Here is a 14,041-nt window from a genome sequence, read left to right as displayed (position 1 = left end):
TCTAGTAAGCATGTTCTCCAGTTGTGTACAATTCAGAGCCAGGTGCAGAGGATGACGATGACAAATAGATCGGTACTGTGACAAAGAGCAGAATTCAGGGTCTAAATCACCTATTGGAACTGAACGTCAGGAACAGAAGCAGCTTTATGTAGACATCTGTGCCCATGATAACGTAATAAAATAACAAGTGCTTACCCCTTTTGCAGTCTGGCCCCCTGAAAGCTCACAGGGCTAGAGAACAACCAGCTATCAATGAGCACAGAGGCATGAGTCTCTGCGCATGTGGACAGAGACTTTGGAAACAATTCCCACTAGGCAAAGACTCCTGGCAGTGAAACGTCTTTAAGGAAAAACATACCACCCAGAATGAAAGTAACCTTTTGTCAGTTCCATCAGGTATGAAATATCCATGCAATTTCTTCTCCTGCTCATTAGCACACGGTACCTAGAGGTTTTGGAGATTCAGATCTTTGACCGTCTTATTACCCGCCTTCAAACTCAGTTTAAATGAGTCACTGCTCAGTATCACGACTATGATACCACAGAGCCATTTTCTAGCAATGACCTAAAAATGTTTCACTAAATGTTTCTGCAGTCTGCCTCCTCAATTTTTCTAGAAGGCAAGGTGCTCCTACAACCTCAAGAGAGGTCCCAGTCACAGAACAATGGCCAAGTGATGTCAAGACAGAAAAAAAAACCAGATTAAAAAAATGCATTAGGCATGCTCACTAGTTACAGTAAGTCCAAGACCAACTACATGCCCAGAAGCAAAACCCCAGATACATACAGAAGGACTCCAGAATGGGAGACTGGGCACAGAGGAGCATGCTCAGAGTCCTCAGTCTGCTTTGGAACAAGCAATACCAAGCATGGTCATGACTACGATGCAACTCCCTCTGTGGAATTCCGCCAGATCTTAGCAGGAATCAAGTCTCCAGAGGAATTCAGCAGTTGTACTGATGCAAGAAGCAGGTAGAAATAGCTGAGCATGGTAGATACAGATTCAATAAATAATTAAGAATTGGTAAATCAAGCTCAGAAACCATACATGCAGACAAAGTACAAGTATACCTTGATGAAGTAAATATAATTTGCAATGCCTTATTCTTGTCTTTTAAACTAATTTAGCTGTATTTGAATTATGTGCATAAAATTGGAAGTTATATTCAGGGAGGCTTCTTCTATGCAGATTGCACTGATACAGCTGCTTGTACCTCATGTATGAAAAAATCATGAAGACCAGTATTTTCCTGTATTCTCAATTAGCAATTTCTCGAATGAGGCCTCAGAAACCTCTAAATTTAGATACGAAAAATACTCAAATACTGTGACTGATCGACAACCCCTATAATGGAAGCAGACATGGGCAAGGGCAACGTGCCCATGAGGCTCAGGAAATAATGTAGGGTGTGACTGACCACAGCTCTTGCAAAGAAAGTTGACTTTATCAAAAACAAAGAGGTAACAGGAAAGTGGTCTTTGTTTTAGATAAACAGCTGCATCAGCTGAGTGGATCAGCTGACTATATCACAGTTGAGTTGATAAACTGGCAGCACGTTTCTACCTCAGCTTGTTAAAAGCTTGAGTATCTCCCTGAGTCAAAATGGCATGCATGGGGTGGCAGGGGACAGGGGACATAAGTGGCTCAGCCCAACAAGAAGCATGACAACTGACCTAACAAAAAAAAAAATCTCTAAGAAAGAAATGGGCTTGAGATGGTTTTAACACACATTTATTCCTTCTGGGTGACTGGGGAGGCCCAACATGGTGATGGTGAGCATACTACAAGGCCAGAAGGGCAATCACATTGGTATTGTGATTGAACTGGGTATTGCACTTGCTAACTGTAACTTACAATTGTGCTGTGTTTTCAGAGTATTTTGTATCACTGCTAAAACAGAAATCCTACATAACATCAAATACCTTCAAATTCGTACATTTAATACAAAAAAAAAGACACCACCCACACGTGGGATATCTAAAAGAACCTGGTCAGAGAGTATTGGACTCAAATACCTCTACTGGAAATAGCACTGCTTTCTAAGAGCGACAAGTGCATTGCACTGCTCCTTCAGCACACAAATAATCACAACCAATTGGCAAAATGTGTATTTCACTTACCCCTGCAAAAAGCTTTCCCTTCTCACCTCCAAAAGGTTGAAGTCTGCAGACTAATGAGCCACTTGTTTTCTACCAAGCACTGTTTGCTCAGGATAGGAAATATTTTTTGAAGGCTTTGAAGTTACTGTGTACTATATTCATTTGAGCGGAATCTTTTCTGAAAGTGTGACAATTTTTCACTTCTGGGGAAACAGCTGTAGCAGCCCTGTATTCTAACACTCTGAAAAAATTGTTCCTATTCAACAGTATTTAGTTTAAACGTTTTACCAGGAGTCCCCACATCAAAGGAAGTGCACACAGAAAACTTCTGTCTCTAAAACAGCCAGAAGGAAAGAGAGACACTAATTTACATTAATGAGTTCTTGCAGAGCAGATTTCGGTCCTGGGAGACCACGTGGTTTCAAGCCCCTTGCTATTGTGTGTTATTTCATGACTTTATGGATAAAGGGCAATATTCAACCCGGCACTGAGACCACCCATTAGCCAAAGAAATATAAATACCCAAATTAGGAGAACAATCTGCTAGGCAGCCCCATGAGCCTGACAAAGTCTGTGCTGTATCTGAATGCTATTTCAGTGGTGCTTAGGACCGTCGCTGAGGCCAAGAGCCAGCCATAACAGCAGAACCATACTTCCTGGTACACGACGCCTCTGTAATTCTGACCAACTAAGCAACAGAAAACTAAATACCAACACTAAATCAAGGTCTGCTTAATTGTAAAAGCTGTAAAATGTTTAAGACCTCTCTATCCCTTACCCCATCTGCTTCAGGCAATATAATGAATACTAAGATGCCCCATTTAATATCCAACTGATTAACTCTACAGAAGTCTATAAAAGCTCAAGAACTATTTTTAAGTACCAAAACCACTAAAAATTTCAAGGAAATATTAAAGTACTACAAATATCTTCTAAAAAAGCACTTCTCCAAGAAATACATCTCCCCAACCTCAAATGCATCTTACTCTCAGGATGTTTCTCAATGTCTTCTTTTATTTAAATACAGAACGGGAAGTAGGGCATTTAGTTTGACTGAGGATATCAGCACAACAGCTCAGAAAGCTCAGCAATTTTCTGTAATTGTAGTATATGCTCCATGTAGTTATCTTGCAAGCCTTGTGAATGACAACTGCCTGCTCTCTAGCTAGAGAAAATATTTCACAAAAGTAACACCACCTTAACCTGACTGCAATGCTGTTGATTCATTCCTGAGCAGTGGCAACAAAAATTCAGTCTGAACCCCCAACAGCACCTCTGTCCAAACCACCTTACTTTCCTTTCGTGCATTTGAATCTTTAAAGAATGCCAAATATTCAGACTGTGAATTTAACCACTATAAAAGATTTACCATTTGGAACATTTCTGTATACTCTGGATGTACTACAACGAATTTAAAGTCTGGTTGCTCAAATCATTGAGCTGCCATCAGAATTACCAAGATCGCATTGACTACCCGTGTATTTGGTCAAAACACTCAACTTGAATACTTTGTTTGAAAAACTCTTTGAACACTGGAAAGATCTGCTTGAACATTTCACATGTTTTTCATTATTTATTAACCAGAAGAACAAAAACTACAGTCTCCCAAGGATTCTCTGAAATGCATCAAAACAACACTTGTGCCTTGATAAAAGCAAAGTTTACGTATAATGGCACTTGGTCAGTTCAGAAACTCATCACCCAAGCAGGAGAGCACAGATGGCCATATCTCACTTGACTCCAAACAGCATATGCCTCTGCTTCAATCCCGATTCACATGAGGCATTTTAGAAATTCAAGGCCAAAAGACTTTGGGTAGAAATACCAGTCATTAATCTTGCCAGAGTTGCTAACTTCCTAGAAGAGAAAATTTAAGCTTCGGAATAAGGTCGCGTGGCTCCTCTCCAATATCCTGCTTCTATCTCATAACACTGAAATGCTGAGCTTCCCAAAATGAAGGATGGCACTTGAACAACAACACTAATAAAGGATTTTAGCACCCTGTGAGATGCTACCAATGTACCCATGACACGTGGGGATGTAGTTGCCATATAATTTTAATTAAACAAGAACTTGAATAGAAATGTTTTCTCTGTATTTATAGCTTAAATTTGTTTAAAATAATGAATGAAACTTCAGGACCTAATTGTTTATTATATCCCTGGCAGCTATGCGGTTACTTCATAATGTGACAAAATAGAATTATAATAAAGAAGCCAAAACATAATCCTAAGCTTATTGTTTAAAAGAGTTCTCAGGACCAAGCTGGTGTCAATGCCTTTTAAAACGCACACATAATTCACTGCATAATTACTCTACTTATGATAATAAGGTTTCTTATAATTAGCATCAAGAAAACAGCAACATTGTATTCACCAAGTTCTTTCTGGTGAATTATGTATGCGGAAAAAAGTTCTGCAGAAAATTTATGACTTAAAAATATTTTAAAAGCCTTTGTAAAGCAGATTCTGTAGTCTGCATCTGCTAACCCATTATCCATCTTATCCCTCCTAATTACTTAGAGTAGAATGCTTGCAAAACAAATAACTAGAAACAGATGCTTGTCCCAAATTTATACCTTGACTATTATATTCTATTTTCCTTCTCTTCTCTGCATTGCACCTTCATCATTCCTTCTAGCTGCTACAAACCACAGTGCAAATGTCAACTTTATCACCCGGTGTCAGCAAGTTATGACCTGAACTTTTTCACCAACTCAAAAGCAGGTCTCAAAAAAATAAAAAATCTACTTATCTTTGACTTATTCCAATCTTCCAAAATCCCTCTGTGGTCTATGGATGAATTTAAATTATATTTATATTAAACCAATGAGTGTATTACTTTTTTTCCCCCCTTCTAAAATCACCATCATCCCTTTCCAAGTGCATTGCAGTACCTGTCCCACTTTTTAAACAACAAGTAGTGCTAATGTCAGCATGCCTCAGTCTAGAGGCTGACTAGACTACACTAGACAAACACTAGAGTTATGACCACCGGAAGACCTGAGTCGATCCAATGGTGTGCTTATTCCAAAAGGTGGATGGAGGTCTCACTCCTTTGTCCCTTGTGGAGGTTCACATGCTGACCATTCCTGACAGTAACTGGACCCTCCACGAGGCCCTTCAACTTCCCATTTCAGCAGGAAGCTACCCAGCAGAGGGCTAGGGGAAAGAAGGACTGGTCAAGCCTTCTGCCAAGTTAGCAAGCCAGGCAAGCCCAATAACCATGACAGCCAGCACAGCACATGCTGCAGGAACGCAGCTGTGAGCATGATCTTCTCTCAGCAGTAATGAGACCATATCATGCAGTCCTGTGGAACTGCATCCGAAGATAACCACTCGCTATTTTTTGGTGAACAGTCTGACAAGTGAAAATGCTTGCTCCTCTGTTGTTTGGTTAGGTACTGTCTGAATTTTCCCTACACTACTGTTTTTTGTGACTCACCAAGAGATTACATCATAGATTCCCCACATAAAGGAGCTCCAAAGCAAACAAAATAACTAAACATACATTCTGTGGTGTCTCAACTCAAACAGATCCCATGTTAAACCATTTCTACACTACTGTAGATTAGTACTTCTGGTTTATCTGTATGGAAAAAAAAAACAGGATGGAAAAGACTAAAACTATGTAACGAACCATCAACCAACCACACAACAGACTCAGAGGTGACGCTGACTGAGCAATTGAAAAGGAAAATCTATATTTCTAATGCAAAACACGTGCTATGTTAATTTAGCAGGTCTATAACTAAAATAACTCATAACAAGTACGAAATTATCAACTAGGATTGGTCTTCAGTGAAGATCCAAACACCATGGTTTAAGAAAAAAAAAAAGGGGGCAAAAACCTGTTCTCTCACTTTATGCTCCAAGTTAAGCAGAAGAGACGTCACTGTTATGCCAACATAAACGTAAAGTATTGGGTTCTAATTTTTGCATTGCAAGCCACAGACGGTAACCAAACAGCAATCAATGAACATCAAAATTCTTGTCTCACCTTTTAGTTATTTAAGAAGTCATCTACATATCAAAAGACATGTGAACTGCTGTGATAACACCACATCCATTTGAAATTTCTGATGGGAAGCATTAGAAATTCTGATTCTCATTATTCTGGATATTACTTTCAAGAATAATTAATGAACAATGTAAATTGTTTTCAAGTCACTGCTGCCACAGGCACCCTGCCCCCTTCCTCTGCCCTTCACACTGCCACCAGTCCTTACAGAAACCTAGCCCAGGGTGAGCTAGTCAAGGATGCTACCTCGTTGCCTCTAAAACACATCCATTCATTGATCTTAAATCTGTTGGCTTTTCAAACAAAGACTATTTTCCTCATTTAAGGAACACACATAAAACTCTTTAGGAACACCAACTGCACTTCAAGCACACAATAAAAACAAAAACAACACATTTGTCATCTCAGCATGATGCAACAAACTAAAGCACCTTTTTCAGAGAACAGAAACGCACTGACTTACCTCAGTATTCATCCAGTTATTAAAACTATCTTGAAACTACCACTGAGAGACTATAGGTTGAAATTAACAGTCTGTGAAGATCAGCTGAAATTAACTAGGACTCGAAACAATAAAATGAAAGATTTTGGAATCACCACGATGGTTTTATTACTTACAGTGAGCCTGGTCTGAGTTGTTGTGCCAATGTTCTACATGACTTTGGGAAAATCTACAGGTGGGAAAGTGCTATCCTGACCTCTTCTGCTAGGCACACAATGATCTGAAAACAAATGCTACAGAAGGCCTTGGTAACAAAACAGTACTCTTATTTAACAATTCGTATTTGTAACCACAGCCTGACCTGAGAGCACAAGAGATCAAAGTTGATGTAACATAGCCTGTATCCTTTGTTTGTTTGTTTGTTTTTTGTTTTGTTTTTTGTTTTTTTTACTAAAGCGCAGTCTTCTACAAGACAGTCCTCACTGGGACAAAGAACCTGCCACAATCTGAAAAATAGTGATAAAAGAAAAAAAAATCTGACTACAATCATAGAAAGCTACTTAAAACAGACAAAACATGTCAATGGGGAGATACAAAAAATTTATAACGCCTACTTTGCACTCACATTTATTTTCTCTAAACATCTGGAAGTTCTCTCGACTGCCCACAATTAAAAAAAAAAAGCTCCACTTATCAAAAGAAGTCACAAAATTGTATCTTTCCAATAAAAATTCAAACAATACTTCTTTAAGTCATAGTTTTACTGAATAAAGCAAAAACCTTCTTATGACAGGAAATTCTCTCACTTCCCCATTACTGTGAGATACATGAATCTGGGAGGAAGTTTAATTAACTAACTCTTCCCAATACAAGAGACAGAAACCACAAAGTCTTGGGACAAAGCATTAGTTTGCTTAGAGTAAACACACTACATGGTTTATGAAAATTGAATTAAGAGACGAAAACGTCCATTTTCCAAAACCATGTTATCACTTCCTAACCTTGAATATTGATCCAAATACAGGAAAAGAAAAATTTGCCATTCCTTGCTCAATTTCTAAACTAAAGAGACCTTTCAAACACAAACTTGGAAAAAATAAATAAAAAGCAAATGTCTTACTGCAATCTTTATTCTACAGTTCCAACTACCTCCTGGAGAAAATACATTAAACATCCTCTCAAGAGTGCTGAAAAAATCCAAATGAAATCTGATGGCTGGCTCAAAATGTCAAATGGATAGAAAAAAAATAGGCTAAAAATACTAAGAGGACTAAAACAGACAGTAGACAGTCGTAAATATATATGCCTGTCTGGAACCCAACTGTGAGACAGTGGAGGTGAGGAGAAAGAGTGGAGAGGAAGCGATTTAAATGTTAAGGGAACAAACCCCATCCTTTTTATTTGTACCGGTTTCTTCCTACCCCCAGGAAACTGCACCATTTTGAAAACTTTCAATAAACCACAGTATTTATTTCTGTCTTTGAAATACACGTCAGATCATCTTTTAAAGTACTTTTCCCCTAGATACAGCCATATTTTATGTTTCTTCTGTCAAACAAATACACTCATTTTTAAATACAAAATATTTATTCCAGAAGAAAAACAAGAAATTACATCTTTGCGCTACTAGTATTCAGAAGAATTAGAATGGGCCAGACTCTACCGTATGTAACTTGATTATAAACTACATCAATGACATCATATTTCTTTGGTAATAGAACTAAAAGGCATTAAAAGTCTTCCTGCTCTTTAGGGTTTGGCACACAAACATCAGACATACTTTTACCCTAAGTGTATTTCTATTTAATGGCATTACATCTGCTTTCTTTCCCCACCAAGTACTCCTCATTCAAAAATCTTTTATTTACAATGCAGTGACTGAAATAAAAAGGTACTGACACTACTTTTGCCAGGTAACTAAGCTCCCAAAACAGAGATCAATTTGCTAGAGATGTCCCCACCTCCACACACAGAGACACTTCAAAACTTGTATCAGACTAGTTCCCTGCTCTTTATTCCAAATATTTGCTTAGAAGACATGATCAGGAGAATGAATAAATATTCAAATTCCTTTAAATAAAGTTGGAAGAAATTTCTGAAATGCCAGATTATAACAACCTATGTAGCTTCCAACATAGGTTGGATTTCACAATAACAACAACTTATTAGTCACGGAAGACAAGGTATTTCAAAACAGAACAACACCCAACCAGAGAAACCAATTTAATTAGTCTACCCCACTAGTTCAACACAGGCCACCAAATCAAACTATTAAAAAGCACCTCCCTTCTCAGAACAGGGGGAATGGGGACAAAAGAAATTCCTGAGGTTCACATCAACCTATAGCAAAGGAAATACAGTAGCCACTTAAAAAAAAATCTTCAAAGGATAACGATGACATAGATTGGGAGGGGGAGATAACATTTCTTTTCTTATATCAATTTTTATACGTGTATATATACATATATACAGATATACATATATATATATATATATATAAGAGGAATTTTCAACATCCACAGCCAACTAAAAAGGGAAATTGTTATGTTCACAGTCACTAATGCAAATTGGCTTTCAAGGTTCCCAGAACATATCCTGAAACCCAACACGGAAAAAAGAAATAACTTCCTGGACTACATCATTTGCAAACTAGACAATAAGGAGAAAGCATATTAGAGCAACCTAATTGAGCAACTTCTTGCAATGCATGGAGATTACTATTTCATACCAGATCTTACAAACGGTAGAACTTTAAACTTCAGAGCTACTTTTTAATTAAAAAACTAGCAAAGAAGGCAAGGCTAAGTGCTTTTTCAAAAACACAGATCATGCACAAGAATATTTCAACAGAAGATGCAATTAATGCTTCTCAATTTGGCCATGAAAGATTAATTCCAGGAAAATCATAGCCTCAGCAGATGCCAAGCAACTGACGTCCTACATAAACGAGACGGAGCATTCACTAAATCACTCCATAGATGCTCTGAACGTTTTTCAAGGGGGAATAAAACCTGCCTGGTAATCAGTTGGAGGAGCACCAGTGCAAGTAAAGACAAACGATAGCTGTTCGGGTGTGAAACCCAGAACAAAATCCCTGCCACAGAGCAACCCCTGCGAACCCCTGGGACGGTAAAGCATACACACGCACCGGTCGGAGTTGTCACCAAATTGCATGCAAAATTCCTCTTAGCTCCAGTGAAGTCAGTGACTCTGCTGAGACCTTTACCTTCATTTTCCATCGAAATCGTACGGGAGGCGATAGTTAACAAAAGTCTTTAGCGACACCAGCACCGGCGGCGGAGCTGAAAGGCGAAGAGAGAGATGCCCCAAGATCCCAGGCAATCACACTGCTCCCTCTGCCCCCACCTGCAGCAACATCTGCAAGAGAAACCAGCGCTAGAGGAGGAAAAAAAAAACGAGCCACTAAGGTAAGGCCCTGCAAGCCCTCGGCCGCCCGGGGGCCCGGAGCTGCCGGAGGCCGCGGACGCTGAGGACGAGCCGCCAGCCGCCCCAGCGCAGGGCGCAGCCGCCGCCGAGGCCGCTCCCCCCGTGCCCACACACACGCTCACGGAGCCGGGGGAGGCTAAAAATATCCCCCCTAAAATCCCCGGGGAGGGACGGGGAGCGGCACCGCGGTGGGCGAGCCGGGGAAGGAACGGGCGGCGGCGGCAGCGGCAGCAGCTCCCCCGCCTCGCCTCGCTGCTCACCTCCGGGGCCGGGGGCGGCGCGGCCGCATCCCCGTTCCGCTCACTTCCGCGGGCGGCGGGGCAGGGACGGAGGAAGGAGGGTGGAAGGGAGGGAAGAGGGAGGGAAGGAGGAGGAGGGAGGGGAGGGAGGGATGGAAGCAGCGGACGGGGCGGAGCGCGCAGGCGGAAGGGCCGGGGGCGGCCGGGAGGCCCGCGACGCTGAGGGGAGGAGGCCGCTGGGGCGCCCCAACGGGCGCTGCCAGCCCCGAGCCGCCGATGGGAGCGGGTCTGAAGGCGTTGTCCTGAGGGAGAGCGGCGGGGAAATGTAAAATACTGAGCACCGTGACAAAGAGAAAGCATTCCCCTGTCTTCACCAGACCCCCAAAGAAGCGTTACTTGAGGCCACGGTTCCAACACAGAGGCAGGGGAAGGCTTTCAGTACCCATCTCCACTGAGGCACCTTTATATTTAAGGGCAGCCCGTGTAAAACAGGATGCATATTACTAGTTAAAACAAAGTGCATTTAGCCCTTCAAGGTCACAAATCTAATCGAGACGTTCTAATTGTAGGCTTGGCACCCGTCTCTAAAGGAGCATGACAACGTGGACGGAGAAGTAAGAGTCTCGCCGACAGCTCGTGATTAACGACCTGCCGCCTCCCCCTTTGTTTTTCTGAGGCAGCAGAAGAAACCGAAATCAGTCTTTGTCATTTCATAAAGAGCATTTAACGGAACGTTATAATTTTAAGCATTTTAATTAAGCCTCCTAGCACATAATGGCACCCTTCTCGAATCCCTCAGCCAAACGCGGTCTACTTAAACAGTGTATTTCCTCTTTTCAAGCTCTTAAAGCTATTTTTCTGGGGGGTGCTAAAATAATAGACAAATAATAGACAAATTTAATGTCTATACACAGTGATAGGTGAAGAAGAATTACAATTGCTGACTCAAAGCATGGGCCCTAAATATTTGCATTTAAGAAAATAAGGAGACAACAAACAGGCTAATTAATATTACATAATGCATAATCTCAGACCTGTCCCACATATTTGCCACATTACTTGAAAATCCCGGTGGTTACTCCATGAAATATCCCACTACAAGTAGGTAGCCCTGTCATTGTAGCAATGACTTCCCCAAATACTTTCTGCTAACTTGTTTGCAATGCAAGCAAAGAACCATGTTAGCTTCTTGTGACACTAGCTGTGATACTTCTGTGTCAACACAAAACTGATGCACAGTGACTAATTAGGAAAAACGCTTGTTTACTTTGTTCAAACTGGTAAATCTTGCTCTCAATATCAGATGTTACCATTAAATACAATGAAATTCTGTAAATACTTTCATGAAGAAAGAACATGGGCATTGCCTGTAGCTCCTAATACTATTTATATGTAAAACGAATTGAGACTTCTTTACATTATGGTATGAGAAGCTTTGTAGAGAAGCTTGGAATGGAGTTCTTGGATGTTGTTCAGAACTGAAGGTATTGAGATGTAAGTGAGGGTATCAAGATGTAAGCGTCTGTGACAAAGTCAGCCTAGTAAGAAATAACTTTCGTTCACATATCTTAAAAAAGGAAAAAAAATGTCAAAAGCAAGCCCTACTGTATAGTGACAACTAAAAAAGCTTCATCTCTAAGGCTTAATCTTTTTCATATTAGTGTAATTAGTCAGTCATGCAGTCCTGTATGCAGCCAGAGAGTTGGGAAGTGCCTCTTCTGCATTATACTAGGACTGTGTCCATCCTTGGAAATTGTATTACATTTTCTGCCATACTGTACTCCTATGTTCAGTGACTGTTTAATAAGCAATAAAGTATTTTATCTCCATCTGCTGCTGAATAAAAAAAAATCCTGAGCTTAAGTTGAGCTTGATAAATAAGAGTATTGTATGGCAAAGTCATTATTTAGCAAACCAAAGCATTGTTATTATAATATAATCACAGATATGAAAGTCAAAAAAAAAAAAAAAAAAAGCTTTGCTTACAGTAACCAGCTGTACTCAGTCGTTATAATTGCAAGAATTTGTTAGACTAGAATTTGTGTTAGACTTATTAAATCTCATGTAAAAAGAAATAATTGCAATAAAATACTAGTGTGAACTATTCAATGAGCAAATGTTTCTGTGTCAATCCACAACATAATAATTTGAGTGAAAATACAAAACAATTTTTTAAAATATGAATGGCCAAAAAATCTCTAAATCTTAGAGTTAAAACATCATTTAAAAGAAAGGTAGTACTTGAAATGATGTGCAATACTGATGGGTTTGAGGGAAAACAAACTGCGTGCCTTGGTGGTTGTTGCATCACCATTTTTCTCTCTCATGGTTGCAGACCTGAAACTACTTCCTAACGAATTGAGCCTGCTGGTGATAGGTTTGCATTTATGAAATCAGAGTTTCATGTCAACTTAAGCAGCCACACATTCTCCTTTTCATGGTGTTTTCCATGTTTTCTGTGCCACCCAGTACCGCCTAAGTGTTCTGCATCACCAAAAAAAGAGGAGTTCCTGTCATCCTGTCACCCCCTCACATCCCCTTCTCAGCTTTTCCCCCACAGAAATCTCATCATTTACCTGCTGTCGATGCCCCCCTTCTGTGAGCGGCTGTCAGCAGCAGGGAGCCACTAGATTATCTCAGAACCACAAAGTTGGACGTTAATTAGTTTGAGGTTATGTGGGGACTAATTCACGTTGAAAATCAGTAAATACAGACTTCTCAAACTGAATCAAGAGTGGTTACACTGGTACAGCCAAGAGGGTGGCACCAGCATGGGAAGCATAAATAGGTACTGCGGCTTTCAGTACTTTCTGTGCTCCCCTAGGCCTTCAGGGATGAAAACTAGTGATTTGATAAAATGAAGTGGGATATGTGGTTTTTTCATTATAGTCAGCCAAAAAAAGTTTCCTTCTGTATGAATCTAAAGGCAATCTAAAAACTTGGTTTTAGCTGTCTTTATACTTCCTTTTCAGGAAAAAAAATTAGGAAAAAAAAGAAAGCCTCTGTCTGAAAGTCTTGGAAAAAAATAAGAGGTAATAAACATGTGACATTCCAGACAGAAACATTCATCATATGGGAAGAAAGGAGAGTTCTGTCTAACGTCATTAAACAGAGAGGCCTTCCCCCACAGCAAGTTTATATGCAAGCTTAACTTCAAGTTTTAGTCTTCACGATCACGATCAATTCAACTTCATCTCAACTCTTCCCTTATGCTATATACAGCACTATCAGAAGGATAGAAAAAGGAATTTTAAACATAATAAAGATAGCTACAATGGCATGTCTCAACGGTTTGGAGATCCATTTAACAGAATTCTTTTAAGTCACTTTTCAGACCACAACAGCATTCAAAATACTTGCTGTTCTGAACTAAGCTTCCAGATCCTTTTAAAGGATCCTTTTAAAGACAGATTTATTTAAATGTTGTCAATGTTGAGTAATGCTAATGAAGTCTTCTATGAGTTTTGTTGATCTCATGAAGAGTTTATTTATAAATTGTAATAAGAGAAAAGCATTTTTCTGAATCATAACATCAATAGTATCTTATTATGTGACAAAGCTTTCTACAGCATTTCAATCTGGGGCAGAGGAGATTAATATGTGGTCCTTCTGTCAAAACACACATCAACTACTTGCTTAATCTGCTTTAGGCATAATTTGACCTGCCCTCAACATGCTGAGCATGAATTAGCCTTTCTGGAAGAAAAATTACTGTCTGCTAAGATGGACTTTCCTTTGATTTAATCTCATTATTTGTCTTCTTTCATCTTGGTATCAAAAACTCACCAGTGCT

At 39.8% G+C, this 14,041-nt stretch overlaps 1 protein-coding gene across 4 annotated transcripts in view; it reads right to left on the bottom strand.

Annotated features, from left to right (window-relative positions):
- ATP2C1 (ATPase secretory pathway Ca2+ transporting 1) overlaps positions 1 to 14,041 on the bottom strand; it is a 67,809-nt gene that overhangs the window by 39,866 nt on the left and 13,902 nt on the right. Inside the window, exon 1 of one of the 4 annotated variants that reach the window (XM_050709168.1) lies at positions 10,270 to 10,332. The exons of 1 other annotated variant lie outside the window; for it this stretch is intronic. Coding sequence is in view for 1 of the 3 variants with exons in the window: in XM_035549665.2 (XP_035405558.1) it covers positions 9,789 to 9,794 (6 nt within the window). In the remaining 2 variants the exon portion in view is untranslated. Of the gene's footprint in view, positions 1 to 9,710; positions 9,938 to 10,269; positions 10,333 to 14,041 lie in introns of those variants that run through there. 2 more of the 4 variants (XM_035549665.2, XM_035549667.2) reach the window with 2 other exon arrangements.

The sequence above is a fragment of the Cygnus atratus genome, chromosome 2 (assembly GCF_013377495.2).
Source record: "Cygnus atratus isolate AKBS03 ecotype Queensland, Australia chromosome 2, CAtr_DNAZoo_HiC_assembly, whole genome shotgun sequence".
Taxonomy (NCBI): Eukaryota; Metazoa; Chordata; class Aves; order Anseriformes; family Anatidae; genus Cygnus; species Cygnus atratus.
The sequence above is the reverse complement of the archived record's forward strand: the minus strand, read 5'-3'. Positions and strand labels throughout refer to the sequence as shown.